At 66.3% G+C, this 13904-nt stretch overlaps 3 protein-coding genes across 3 annotated transcripts; all 3 read left to right on the forward strand.

Moving 5' to 3' along the window:
* Positions 1 to 861: 861 nt before the first annotated feature.
* On the forward strand, positions 862 to 1990 carry MNEG_5141 (Multiple myeloma tumor-associated protein 2; the record flags this gene model as incomplete). Its single annotated transcript, XM_014046384.1, has 4 exons — positions 862 to 930; positions 1070 to 1252; positions 1405 to 1568; positions 1768 to 1990. 4 exons carry the CDS (start codon positions 862 to 864, stop codon positions 1988 to 1990), a joined length of 639 nt encoding a protein of 212 aa, XP_013901838.1.
* A 3271-nt stretch (positions 1991 to 5261) lies between these two features.
* Positions 5262 to 6122, forward strand: MNEG_5142 (hypothetical protein; the record flags this gene model as incomplete). The annotated part of the gene is made up of 1 exon (XM_014046385.1): positions 5262 to 6122. One exon carries the CDS (start codon positions 5262 to 5264, stop codon positions 6120 to 6122), a length of 861 nt encoding a protein of 286 aa, XP_013901839.1.
* A 2250-nt stretch (positions 6123 to 8372) lies between these two features.
* MNEG_5143 (hypothetical protein) lies at positions 8373 to 9173 on the forward strand (the record flags this gene model as incomplete). The annotated part of the gene is made up of 1 exon (XM_014046386.1): positions 8373 to 9173. The coding sequence occupies one exon, from the start codon at positions 8373 to 8375 to the stop codon at positions 9171 to 9173; it is 801 nt and encodes a 266-aa protein (XP_013901840.1).
* Positions 9174 to 13904: the final 4731 nt, after the last annotated feature.

Consider the following 13904-nt stretch of genomic DNA (forward strand, 5'->3'; position numbering starts at 1 on the left):
CCGCCAGCGCCGCGGTCACGGCGGTGCATGCCACCGCGGCTCCGGCAGCGGCGCGGCGACGGGCGGCAGAGCGCCCCCGAACGACACGCCAGGTTTTGACTGCAGCCTGTGCCGCCGCGCGCCGCGCGCTGCGGCCAGCGCGCAGCACTTGCTTCAAAAGGGACATGACTTGCGTTCTACGCTCCCTGTGCTGAAAGTGGGGCTGGCGTTGCTCTCTGTAGTTGCCCCTGGCACGTCGTCGATGGCCTTTCGCGCCAGATCGTCGGCGGGCTGGCGCAGTATGTTCCTCCGAGAGGCACGCTTATGCTGCAGTTGCAACAGGTGTACGCGCGGCAGCCGAGCTTCCCTGTGCAGCTGGCCAGGCTTGCGAATTTCAGATTTTGCACGCACCTTCCCCTTTTTGGGTCGAAGCGAGGCAAGCCGGCGTACCGTATGATACCGTTCTATGACACCATAAACTACTATCGGTACCGTACATATTGTACTGAACAGAAAACCCTCACTCGTAGCGTTCTCCTGGCACACGGTGCAGACAGCGGCCCCTCAAGCTCGTGAGCGCACCTGAGGTGGGCTCCTGCCACACGCGTATTGTCACTGATATTCCGCGGCTGGAATCGTCAGCGGTGAGGAGTGCAGGCTCTACCAAGCTGCAGTGGCGCCGCTGCATTCGCTGCTGCAGCGCGCCCGCCCCAGTTGCACCAAGCTCATGGTCATGCATGGGAACGTGAACGCGTGCACATCAAGTGTGCATGCGCTTAAGAGGAGGATAGGTTAATGCTACGCCTCTGCTGGGTGCAGCATCCACAGCCTCCCTGTCTTGCCGCTTCTACTGCAGGTGTTGGCGCGCGCGAGGCGGGCGGCATGTCGCTGTACAATGGACCCCCGAGGCCCGGCGCGCGGGGCGGCAGGGACCAGTTCAACTGGGAGCAAGTGAGTGGGTCAGTTGGGAGAGACCGAATGTGCATTTGCGACTGTGCGACTGTGCTTGCGTCGCGGTTGAGCTGGGGGAGGAGGACGTCCAGGCAGGTGAAGCAACCCAGCGACCTTCCCGACCACCGATTGCCTGCAGGTCAAGACAGACAAAGACAGGGACTACTGGCTGGGCCACTCTGTGATGGCGCCAACAGGGCGCTGGCAGAAGGGCAAGGACCTGTTCTGGTACACCAAGGGGCCGCAGGGGCAGCAGGGCGCCGACGCGCTCGCGGCGGAGCGCGCGGCGATCAAGGCGCAGGAGCAGGCGGCGATCGAGGAGGTGCGGGGGCCGTGCGACCGCCGCGGTGGGCTTTTGCAGGATATCTCCTGGGGTTTGAACGTGTGCAGTGAATTTTGCATCAATCAAGGTTTGCCTCTTGGGGCGTACAGTGTTGCGACGTTGACTCAGACCCCACCCAATCATCCTTGCAGGCGCTGGGCCTGCGACCCCAGTCGTTGCGCGCCGCTCAGGGCATGAGCCAGCAGGAGTTGGAGGATGCGATGAAGCAGCAGCAGCAGCAGCAGCAGCAAGGCGAGGCGGGCGGCAGCGGTGCAGGGGACTCTGGTCATGGCCACGGACTCGGCTTCCATCACGGGTGAGCGCTGGTGTCTCGTTTCTTCTCACTTCTTCCAGTGTGTGTGCATCTGCTGCGTGTGCAGAATCTACGCTGCACTTCACTGAGGGGCGAAGACTGGAGGTATATACAGAATTTTGGGGTGCATCTGCCTTTGCTGCTGCTGGCCATCGCCCATCAAAGCCCCGCCTGGGCTTCCTGGCGCTGCGCGCCCGCGCAGGTCGGGTGCCCCCGCAGCCACGGATGGCCAGGACCGCGAGACGCTGCCCGGCCTCGCGCCGGCAGCGCGCTTCCCACCGCCCCCGCCGCTGCCGGGCGGCCCCCGCGGCGGCGACGCGGGCCTGATGACGGCGGAGCAGCTTGCGGAGATGGAGCGCAAGGAGCGGCGCTCGGAGAAGAAAGCGGGCAAGGTGCGCGACATTAGGGGTGGAGATGGTTGCTAGGGGATCGCGTTTGGCCCTGTTTCGGGGGGGGTGGGGGGTGGGAGGCGGCGCTGAGTTTGGTTGGCAGCAGGTGCTGGCGTTGTATCCTGCTGCCAGCGTCGATACTGGATGGATGCTTTGCACGCCTGGCTGATTGCGCAGTCAGCTGATCCTCTTGCACCCTGCTAATGCGGCTGCGCAGAAGGCAAAAAAGGAGAAAAAGGAGAAGCGCAAGAGAGAGAAGAGCGACAACAAGCGCAGCAAGCGCAAGCGGTCTCATAGCAGATCAAGCACGAGCAGCGGCAGCGAGCGCGAGGGCCGCGGGCGCAGCAGGAGCCGGAGCCCGCGGCGGCGTGGTGGCGAGGCGAGAGGCGCGGGCAGGGAGCCGCTGCACAGGGGCGGCGCTGGCGGTGGCGCGGAGTCGCACGGGCGCGCCCCTGCAGCCCCTGCAGAGGAGCTGCGGCGGGGCGGCAGCTCGGCAAGGGAGCAGGCGGCAGGCGCACCGGCCGCACGCGAGCGCCCCGGCTCTCCTGAGCGGCACAGCAGCAGGCGGGAGGCCCCGGGCCGCGGGCGCAGCAGGAGCCGCGAGCGAAAGCACGGAAACGCGTATGGGCGCAGTCGCAGCAGGAGCGGGGGGCGGGCCGATGACCATGAGCGGCGGGCGGACGGGCGGAGATGGGAGGAAGCGCAGCGGCAAGAGGCGCGAGAGAGGCGGCGCGACCGCAGCAGGAGCCCCCACCGGCGGCGCGACGAGGATCGCAGGCGCGGACGCAGTCGCAGCAGGGACAGGCGCTGACAGAGCAGCACGATGTTTAATCATGTGTGACGACTTCCGACTCGCAGCATTGTGCTATGCATGGCTCTGCTGCTCTTCCTGTAAGCGTCAACGTCTGTCCATGGGCGTCATGTGTCCCTGATGGCAGTGGAGCAGCAGCCTGGTCCTGCTGGCCAGAGAAGCCTTGAATCGGGTAGCGCAGGGTAGGACATTCTCACAGGCAGCCGTCGGCGATGCAGCCCCCTGGGGTGCGCAGCTGCGTGGTTGCATCGGTGTGTGATACCTGGAGCGGACGTCATTGGACCACTTGATGGGCACTGTGGTGCCACGTGGCCCGGGTGTACCCAGGGCTGGAAGGCTCAGGCAGTGGTGCTGGCAATGCCTGCAGTTGGGGCAGCGCGGGCCAAGTTGACCTTAGACAAGCTGTGGCGGCTGAAACGGCGCCCTGCACTGGTCAGGACCGAAGGTTGTGCTCAGGATGCACATGCTGCGACCCAGTGCTCGGTGGCGTTTGCTGGCCCTTGTCCTGCGGCCCTGCACTCCATTATCGCAGCCGCGCAGTCCGCTACTAGTCCAGCCGTGAATTGAGGAGCATGCTCTCCTGCACCGCCTTTTTGGGAGGAGTCAGCTTGTCAGGGGCTTGCAATTTTGAAGGACAACACCCTTGGACATCAGGGATCTACAGCGGAGATGCCATGCAACAGGACTGCGCCTTCGCCGGGTTCGGCAGCTACTGCAGCGCCCAGGTGGTGCCGGCTTGACGTATGATACTTGGCGCCGCTGCATGCACCCGTCGCGAGCTGGATCGTGTCTGTAGACATCACTTTATACTCGTTCATGCGGCTGCCGCAGATCACCGAGCACAGTACTATAATGTCACAGTGGACGCAGCGCACATGCAGGTTGTAAGAGCATTGATACCCAATGCTGGTGAGGATGTTCAGCGATCTCTGTCTCAGAGGATGCAGCTGCTATGGTGAGTGTGGTGCTCACACAAGCGGTACTCTGCTGTTGCCTCGCGCGCCACATGTGCACCACCCAAGCTGCAAGCAATCAGCAGGTCCAGCCCTGCGCTCATCATACGCACGCAAACGCCTACAAACAGTGGATACGCTGGTCGCGGGACTGCAAGCATACCGCGGCCTTTGGAGCTGTCAGAAGGCCTGCCAGCTGACTCAACTGCAGCATGTGCAGCACCGCACCACCGCAAGCACCGCGCGGCGTGCCGCAGCAGGCCGCCCATGGCCAGCGGGTGCTGATGAGGGTAATGGTGCACCACCTCAGGACAGTGGAAGTGAGGCCAGCAGCACCAGCAGCAGCAGCATTTGCAGTGCAGGGGACAGCAGCAGCCGCGACGACATAAGCAGTGGCTCAGCAAGCGCCGGGGGCATCAATGCAGGGATAGTTTGGAGCCGGGGCAGGGGCAGCCGTGGGGTCAGAAGCCATGCCTTCGCATGTTATATGAGTGCTGGAGGGTGCAGCTGGAACAACAGCTGCTTGAGCGGCAAAATTAGCGGCGGCACAAGCAACAGGGGCTTCAGCAGCATCGGCGGCGACAGCAGCAGCAGCGGCGGCAGCAGCAGCTGCAGCGGCATCAGCAGCGGAGGCAACAGCATCAGCAGCGGCAGCAGCATCAGCAGCAGCAGAGGCAGCAACATCAGCAGCGGCAGCAGCAGCAGCAGCAGCGGCAGCAGGATCAGAGGAGGCAGCAGTGGCGACCAAAGCGCTTCTGAAGGTGTGTGGAATTGCCGTGTCACCACTCCTGAAGCTGATCACGGCCCTTCCCGCCGCTGGAGCGCTGGCAGTGGCCAGCACGGCACAAGTAGCATCAGCCGCAGTGTTGCAGACCCGAGTGGCCAAAGGGAGCACGCTGCAGAGGACACTGCGGAGGGGTTGTTGCTGCTGCATCGCTGGCCGCCAGGCAAGGTGAGGAGCGCGGGTCTGCATATGGTGGACGAGAATCTCTTGCTGCAACACTGGTGGTTGATGCGTTGCCTGCGCGCAGGACGGCGTTCTGACGCCCGTATGCTGCGTCTTCCCTGCTCAGTGCATTGCGCTGTGTCCGGCCCATGCGATGGCGCTGTCCTACTCCGAATCGTGCAGGCCTCCCCGGATGCGCCGCTGCTGACTCGCTGGATTCACCATGCCAGCAGCCTCCGACAGCTTATGGACTTGGAGCAGCAGCACGGCGCAGCCTTCAATCACATCCACATCGCAGCATGCTTCCAACGAACAGGGTTATCACACCGATTGTCGCCCAGCAGAGCCTCCCACCTGCTAATGCAGCGGCTTTGGGCGCGGCTGCAGCCGCAACTGGATGAGTGTAAAGCGCACCAGCTCGTCAACATCGTGTGGGCGTGCGGCAGGGCAGAGTTTGTAGAGGCGGCGCTGCTGGACGCCTGCCTGGAGCGGCTTGCCGGTGCATCATTGGCTGCTGATGCACAGGATGTTTCGCGCGCCCTGTACTGGGCTGCGCGGCTGCAGAGGCAAGCCTACGAGACCAATCAGCAGCATGCAATGCAGCTGGTCACGGCTTTGGTGCAGCAACGGCACGCCGCCACCCCGCAGGAGTTGTCCAACGCCCTGTGGGCGGCAGCCACCCTGAAGCTGCCACTGCCAGAACAGGAGGTGCAGCAGCTTGTGGATGTGGTAGTGCAGCAGCGCTGGGCAGCCAAGCCGCAGGATGTGTCCAACACCCTGTGGGCAGCGGCCTCCTTGGGGCTGCAGTTGCCTGCGCAGCAGGTGTGGCGGCTCGTGGAAATTTTGGTGCAGCAGCGGCTCGCAGCACACCGGCAGGATGTGTCCCAAACTCTGTGGGCCGTGGCCATCATGAAGCTGCCGTTGCCAGATCAGCAGGCGCGGCACCTGGTGGAGGCGTTTATGCAGAAGCGGGGAGCAGGCAGGGTGCAGGACGTGTCTCAAATGCTATGGGCCGCGGCCGCCATGAAGCTGCCCTTGGAAGATCAGGAGGCGCGGCAGCTGGTGCAGGCGTTCATGCGGAACCGTGCAGCAGCCAGGGCGTGGGAGGTGGCATCAGTGCTGTGGGCGGTGGCGACCATGAAACTGCCGCTGCCAGGTCGGCAGGCGCAGCAGCTTGTGGAGGCTTTTGTGCAGAGGCTGCGGGCGGCCACGGCGCAGGACATTGCCAAGACGCTATGGGCGGCGTCAACTATGGAGCTGCCGCTGCCGTGTTGGGAGGCGCAGCTGCTGGCAGACGAGATGGTCGAGAAGCGGCAGGCTGCTGGGCCCGATGACTTGACCACAGCACTACAGGCGGCGGCCAACATGGGCTTGCCACTGTCAGACCAACACCAGCAGCTGCTGACAGAGGCGTTGGCGGCCAATGCAGCCGGAACACACCTGCAGTTTGTGCCCTGATGCGCATTAGCCGTCACCAAGTAAGACCTGGCCACTGGGGCCGCAGGGCTGCGTAATCGCCTGGAGTCCGGTTGGCGCCGTTTTGGCAGCTACACGCAGCTGTCGGCCTGCGGCCTGTGCAGCACATTCAGCTGCACGGAATTAGGAGCGGCCTGTGCGTGGGCGCATTTCAGAGTTGGGCGAAGCCAGAGTAGCTGGGGGCATTTCTGGTGCATGGCGCGTCGCAATGCGCGGCAGCCACGACGCATAGGAAGGCTGCTTCATGGCAGTGTAAGCAGCCGCAACGCATGCTCTCTGCGGGGCGCCTGTGCGTGCGGCAGTGGAGCGGGGGTGTCTAGCATATAGAGATATAGTAACTGTGTGGTTTCCTCATGCCGCGATGGTGGGCCAGCGGCTGCTCAGACAGCAGGTGAGCCATCGTGTGAGGGGCTGAAGACTTGCGCTCTTGTGGGGGTGGGGTGATGGCAAGAAAAGTCGCACGCTGTGGCAGACGCATGCATTGGTTTTAGTGAAGCAGCACTGAACCGGCTTGCAGTTTGGCGGAGCAAGCAGTAGCAGCAGCAGCAGCCGCAGCAGGGGGTGGCGTCACACGCAACAGGCAACTGAGTAGCATGGGACGGGGTTGGAGTAAAATTTGTATAAAGGCCAGCAGGTTGTGGCTGGCCGTTCCTGTCCGACTCGCCTTTGAATTCTGGGTTGGGAGCCGGCAGCCGGCGAGCACCACGCCGCCATCCTGAAGCGAGGGCGCTGGCAGTGCGCGTCGGCAGAGGGGCGCCGGGGTCGTTCTGCGGGTAGCAGCCCGTATTGCACGCGGGCACGGCCGCGAGTATCAACTGGAGCCCAAGGTGAGGGCGGGGACTGCGCGACCAGCACAGCAAGGGCCGGCGGCCCAATGCGACGTGCTCAAGCAGCTGCAACGGCTGCATGCGAGCGTTGACAGCTGCCACTCCCCTTCAGTGGCAAGGGCTTTTCACCGTGCTGGAGTGCACCCCAGCTCTCTGCAAACCATCGCGCCAGCGCGTGCACCTGCAGCCAAGGCCGAAGCCGAGGTGTGCATCCTCCTCTATGTGGGGAAAGGGGCGGGGCTGCCAGGTGAGCGGAAGTTGAGCGCGAGCGGGACCAGGTACAAGGGGAGCTGGTGTGCCACACCCAGTGGGCGTGGCTGTAACCGAGGCAGGGGGCCCGCTGGTGGCGGAGCCTCATCGGGCTTGGACACAGCGGCAGCGGGGGCAGGTGCAAGACAGCTGCGGATGCACACTGCTTAGGATATTTGCCCCCCCTCCCCCCCCCCGGGCGTTGGGGCGGTGCAATCATGCAGTTGGCACGGCGGGATTGCTGCTGCTGTGAAAGTTCGTTGGTGATATGTATCAAAAGTGCGCTGATGAGCGTCCACGGGTCTCATGACGTGACATTGTATCGATATGAAGCAGCGCTCCTTCAGTGGACCCAACAACAACATGACGGGTTCCCGCCCTGTCGGTCACTGACAATTGATCATGTTGCTGTGGTGGCCCATGCGGGTCGTGACACAGGGCCTAGGCCTGATGGTGAGCGGATATTGTCAAAAGACAAGATACCCGCATGCTTGTCATCAGAAGCGCTACGGTATGGCTGCGTGTGAAAATGGGCATGCAACCGGTTCCACCCTAATCGCACTTGAGCATCTCGAGTTTCACAGGCTTGCAGTAATTTGCCACCAGATTTCACAAACTCTCCAAGCCAGTCACAACTCACTGTCCGCGCCTCCACAACACAATGACAGCACCCACCCTGGGTTGAAGTACCGTATGGATCTCGAGTATTCCTGAGGTCACAGCCTTAATCAAAGAGAACTATACTCACCATTCAGCAGACACACAAAGCACAGCGCCTACCCTTTGACGCGTTCCTGACGCCAGGGACCTCACTGCGTTGCTCATCGAGCGCCCAGCTCCCTTGTGAAGTTTAGGCGCGTTGTTTCAATACATCTTGGCTTGCTGAGAGGCGCAACGGGGTCCGTTGGGGAGGCTCGTTCTCCAAGTGGGCGCGCTGCACCCTGGGCTCATTTACCCTGATCGGTCCAGCAAAGCGTTTGGTTCGGAATTCCTATCACCAATGCAGCCGAAATGGTGGGCCGTAGCCCCCATGTGCTGGGCACCTGGGACGCCACGCGCGCGCCCCTCACCCAGGGTGGTGCCTGACTAGACCGACCTGCCGGACCCTGCTTCAAACCGCACCGGCCAGGTCGCCAGCTCAAGCCCGGCCGAGGGCATGGTCTCCACTACCCCCAAGGCCACCACCTCTGTTTTCATGCTGCCAATGCAGCAGCAGCAGCAGCAGCAGCAGCAGCATGTGCCTCATCATCCCGCGCACGGTCAGCACGCGCACCCCGCCGCCGGTCAAAGCGCCGTCATCGCGCCCCCGCCGCACGACCACCTGCGCCGCGTCTCGCGGGCCCCGCTCAAGCGGCGCAGCACGGGCCTGGGCGGCCGCGGCCTGTCGCGCAACTACAGCGGCAAGTCGCAGAGCTTCTCCTGCATACAGGACCTGCAGCACAACCCCTGGGCCGGCGACAGCGCGCTCGCGCTCGCCAAGCGGCGCCCCGCGGCCCACACGCCGACCCAAAGCCCCGGCGCCGCCGGCGCGCGCGGCGTCCCCGCGGCGGCGCTCGCCCTGCCGGCGGCGGCTTCACGGCAGCTGCTGCCGAGCTGGAGCATCGACGAGGACGAGGAGTGCCTGCTGGGCGGCGTCGCCTGCACCGTGCGCCTCGCGCCGGCAAGCAGCGGCGGCAGCGCTGCTGACGACGTCGGAGACGAGGAGGACGGGTGCTCTGGCAGCATGAGCGACGACGACGCGGAGTTTGACCACGGGGCTACGCAGGGGCCCGTCCTCTCGTCTTCGTCAGCCATCGAGCAGCCGGGCCCGGAGGCCGACGGCGGCGCGGCCCGCGGCTTGGCCGCCGAGCTGGCCGCCGCGCTGATGCGCGCGCGGCTGTCGGCGGCGCCGCCGCCCCTGGCGCGGGGCGCGTGGCTCGCAGCCACGGCGCTTGTCAGCGCGTGCGCGCCGCCGTGAGCCGCCGTTCGCGTGCGGTTCGCGCTGCGCCGCGCCGCGGAGCACGCTGCGTACGCGGCAAGTGCGCAAGCCTCAGCGGTGTCATGCCCGCCCTTCGCGCGGCGCCGTTTGTGCCTGCCCGCCTCGTGCTGCGACGAAACTCACGGCGCCCAGGCTTGACCTCATTCTGTCCTGAGCCCGCGCCGCCACCCCACCCTTGCCCCCGGCGAAAGGCCCCGGGCAGGTCCAGTTTCTAAGATTTACTGTCTTTCCCTTCTGGCTTGGCTTGACCTCAAGCGAGGGCCACCCCGAGAGCGGGCGAGCCCTGCACAGGGCCTCCCCAGCTCGGCTCACATTGAAACGGCCCCCTCCTGAGCTGCCTGGCGCGCTCCGACTTTTGGCCCCTGCTGCGTCGCGTTGTTCGACGCACGCGCTGCGCTGCCATCGGCCCCCTTGCCACCCCTACTCCGGCCCTTGCGGCGCCACGCGCTCCCGCCGTCCGCGGTGCCCGAGAGGGGGGGGAGCTCGTCTTGCGGGCGCGTAACGCAGCTGCCACGCGCCGAACAGCTTTACCGAAAACGCGCAATTTCGCTTACGAGAGCCTTCCCGCAGAGCCAACAGCCGCCGTCGTTGCGGGGCCTCTGCTTACGTATTATGTACCCGATGGGAGAGGGAGAATGGAGGTTGCAAAACGCCCCATCGCCCCCGAGAGTGTGCGTTGTCCTGTCGTCATTCAGGAGCGAGAATGCCATTGAGCGGCGCCTTTTTCGGTTTGGTGCGAGCCCTGTACCGCCCCCCCACCGCGCGTCTCCCGATGCGCTTTTCAGCAACACAAGGGGCCCCTTTTACCCGCCCGCACGCGCCGGGCCTGCGCCTGTTTTGAGGACGCGGCGCCACCCGCGCCGCCGCGGTGCGAGGCGCAGGCTCGGCCCCGCGATTAGCGGGGCATGCTTGGAGAGAACGAGAGAGAGAAAGAGGGGCCCGGAGGGCGCCACGCCGAACCCACCATCCCGGAAGCACCTCAGACCAAAGCCGCGCATGCACACCACCGCGGCTGAGACAGCGGCCCGCCCTGCCCCACACCCTATCCGCGCACTCTCGCCTTCTCGCCCTCACCGCCCCGCTCGTGCGGCGCCGGCCGCGCGCCGCCACCGCGCGGCCCCGCACCACCCTTGTACCCCGCCCGCGCCGCGGTCGCGCCGCCCCATGTGCACGCGTGCGCGCGAGAGCGAGAGAGAGAGAGCCCTGGGCAACAACCCTCATTCTCCGGCCCCCGCGCGCCACGTCTCGAGTCGATGGGTCGCTGCTCGCGTCGGCACCACGAGCAGGGCCCCGTGATTAGAATACCGGCTCCAATCTGTTCCCTGCCCTGCCATCCGAAGACTCCCAAAACGACGAGCGCGCCAACCCACCCCCGGCGGGCACGTCACGCGTGGGCGTGCCGGGCGGGGGCCCTGGGCGTCGCCGCCAAATTTTGAAAGCAGGGGGCGAGCGGCCAAGCCCGCCCCTCTGCGGCTGAACGCCTGATCTGTTCTTGGCCCCCATTCGATGGCCCCGCCAGGCCCGCCCCTGTTCTCCCCCGCGCCCATGTGGCGCCAGCGCCAGAGTTTTCAGCGGCCCTGGCTTGCACAAGTCCAAGGGCCGCGCCTGCCCCCCCTGGCGGGCTGCAGCTCTTGACAAGGGCTTGGCCGCCCACGACGGCGAGGCTGCGCGCCGCCCCGCCAGGCGACCGCTGTCGCTCCCGCCACAGGGGGTGCCGGCCGCCCCCTGCGCGGGCCGCGCCGACCGCGCCCCTTTTTTGTCTGTCCCTCTCCCAGCGCGAAACGGCAGTACTTGCGGGCGCTGCGGGGGGAGGCACGGTGCGCCCAGCGCCGCTCCGCCTCCCCCGCGGCACACAGCGACGCGCGTTCATTGCAGCTGCACACACCACATTCATTTACCCCGGCCCCGGTGACGGCGCACACAGCACACGCCGGCACACGCCCCGCCAAACATTGTCCCGGCCCGCCCGTTGCGGGCGCCTTAGCTCCCAACCCGTAAATTGCGCGTGGGCTCTGAGGATGGAGAGGCCCGGATGGCACCAGATTACACCAACAGTCGCCAACATTCGCCCTGTAAGAATCACACAGGAGCGCGCATTCGGTCGAATAGCGTGCGCCACGGCGTTGCTTGCAGGCATCGTGGGGTGGGGTCTCGGGAAGGGGAGCGTCCAAACGAAACGGCCCGCTGGCAGCTGACGGGCGCGCAAGGGACACGAGGCCCCAAGCACCTGACCGGCCGCCATGGGAGGGGGGGGTGAAAGGGGTGCGGCGAAAAGCACGAGGGGTAAGCTTGGGATACTTTGAGGTGCGCCAAGCGTGCATATTGTAATCAAAGGACGGGTGAGGAAGTGGTGTGCAAGAATTCGGGGTGCAAGGGCTCACAAGGGCCACCTGGGTTTCAGGGGCCTGCCGTGCTGCTGTTGCCGGCGACACTAGTCAAACCGGTACGTTGGGGCGGGGCACGCGGGGCTGTCGCCGGTGCATTGCGCGATGGAGATGCTGCAAGTGTGTGGAGTCGCTCATGAAAGACTTGTCAGCTACTAAGCATAACTAGGTGGACAAAATTGCGCGGAGGGATCGGCCTGGACAGCATTGACATGAAAAGCGGGCGCTGACATGGCGAGCAGTGCAGCGGTTGGGGGTCGATGGAGCGGGCATGAGCAAGTATGCGTGAAGCCAAATGTGGGGAGACATGAGATCGGCAAAGCTCAAAGAAATGTTGGAACAAACGGCTGCCAGATTCGAACATGTAGCAAGCAAAGAAAACGGCTGCAGCAAACAGCACACTGCTACCAGGCGAACTTGCGCACACCGACGCACCCGCGAGCAAGCGGGGCTCCCAGGCAGCGGCCGGCGTGGCTGCCTGGCAGTTGCGTCGTTGCCATGTACTTATTGATCTGAGGCTCAAGTGCCGGGTTGCAGAGGCGGTGTCAGGGGTTGCAAGGCAGGGGCGTGCACCTGCCCGCGAGCCTCAGCCCCTCTTCAGCCACCTTGCCGCCGTCGATCACCCGAGCAGGGGCCTGGGCGTGCGGAGCGGCGAGGTGCCAGGGTGCCCGCAAGGGCAAGGATGGGCAAGGGCATGGGGTGAGCGAGCATGGCTTCAAAGGGTGTCTTAGGTGGCCAGCCCTGCAGCAAGGGGACCGTAACTCCAAGTCGAAAGCGATTCGTGAGAGCTGGCGCAGCCCCAGAGCAGCCAGGGCCCGTAGATGGGGAGAGGGCTTCAGCAGACCCCTTCCAGGATGCCACGCGCTGCGCCCCACCCTCCACACACAAGCATGCACACACGCAAGCACGCACGCAGGCACGTGCGCACACGTACAAACACAACACACGCACGCACGCGCGCGCGCGCCTTTTCACACAGATTGCAACCGCCAGCGCACAACGATGTACAAGCTGCCTCCCCGACACCACATGCGTGCAAAAACAGCCCTCCGCGCACCCGTGTTGCCGCCGCAGCTCTTCCACCGTCGGCGGGCCCGCGCCGCAGGCCGTCCCGAAATCCGGCAGCGACGCCAGCGCCCCCTGCGCCGCGCGCCGCGCCACCTCAGCCTCGCCCGCCGCGACCGCCCTGGGGCTGACGAGGCTCCGCCACGACGCAAACGCGCGGCCGCCGGCGCCTGCAGAGGCTGGCGCAGGGCACGACGGCGCGCCTGTGCCGGCCAACGCCTGCCCTGGGCGCCCGTGCGGGGCCGCAGGCGCCCCATCAGCCAGCCCGTGCGGCGCACAGGGCAACCCCAAGGGCCCCCCAAGAACACACAGGACAGCCGGCGCCGCGGCGCCGGCGCCGCTCCATGCCCCGGCGCCCCCGGGCGCCGCCGGCGCCGCGGCATGCGCCCAGGCTGGCGGCGACGGCTGCTGCTGCTGCTGCTGCTGCTGCTGCTGCTGCTGCTGCTGCTGCTGCTGGTGGTGATGATACTGAGGGCGCCCCTGGTCCGCCCCCGCGCCGCCCGCCGCCGCCGGGGGCCCCGCTCCCTCCAGTGTCTCTACCCTCAGCGCCCGCCCATCCGCCCCCACGCCTGCCCCCGCGCCCGTGCCTGCTCCCGCCGCCACGCCCGCGCCCGCCGCCGCGTCCATCCCAGCGTCCGCCGCCGCGCCCGCGCCCGCCGCTACACCAGCTCCTGCGCCCGCGCCAGCGCCCGCGCGCGGCGCCCCATGCGGCCACGTGGGGCGGTCCAAAGCGCGCTGCGACTCGCGCGAGCCGGCGGGGGCGCGGGACCAGGCGAATGCCAGGACGCAGGCCGACTCCTTATGCGAGTGCAGGCTGCCCGCATGGGCGTCCTGGGACAGCACCAGGCGGAGAAATGCTGAGAACAGGAAGGAGTCCCAGTCTGGCGGTGTGTGGCGGTGTGTGGTGGGGAGAGGGGATGAGGAGGGGAAACGGGCGGATCGGGGGCGGCGGCAACGGCGGGGGCGTCGGGCCGGGGAGGGACGGCGCGCGCGATGCGTACATGCGTCGATAAGCCGTGCTGCGTTTTGCGCCCGCCGCCTGCCGCGCACCGCGGCCACAGGAGTGGCCGCCGCAGGCGGCGCGTCGCGGGGCGTTGCTCACTGTATGGAAGGTAGGCAGTCGCGAAGAGCTCGTGCGAGGGGTCCCTGGGGTTGGGGATCGGGCCCAGCTCTCCAAACACGTAGTGCAGGCGCTGCGGGGGCCAGCGTCCGCGGCGGGCGGCGCCGCGCGGACGGGCGGCGGGGGGCCGCGCGGCGGGGG

Source organism: Monoraphidium neglectum (assembly GCF_000611645.1).
Source record: "Monoraphidium neglectum strain SAG 48.87 unplaced genomic scaffold scaffold00752, whole genome shotgun sequence".
Lineage (NCBI taxonomy): Eukaryota > Viridiplantae > Chlorophyta > Chlorophyceae > Sphaeropleales > Selenastraceae > Monoraphidium > Monoraphidium neglectum.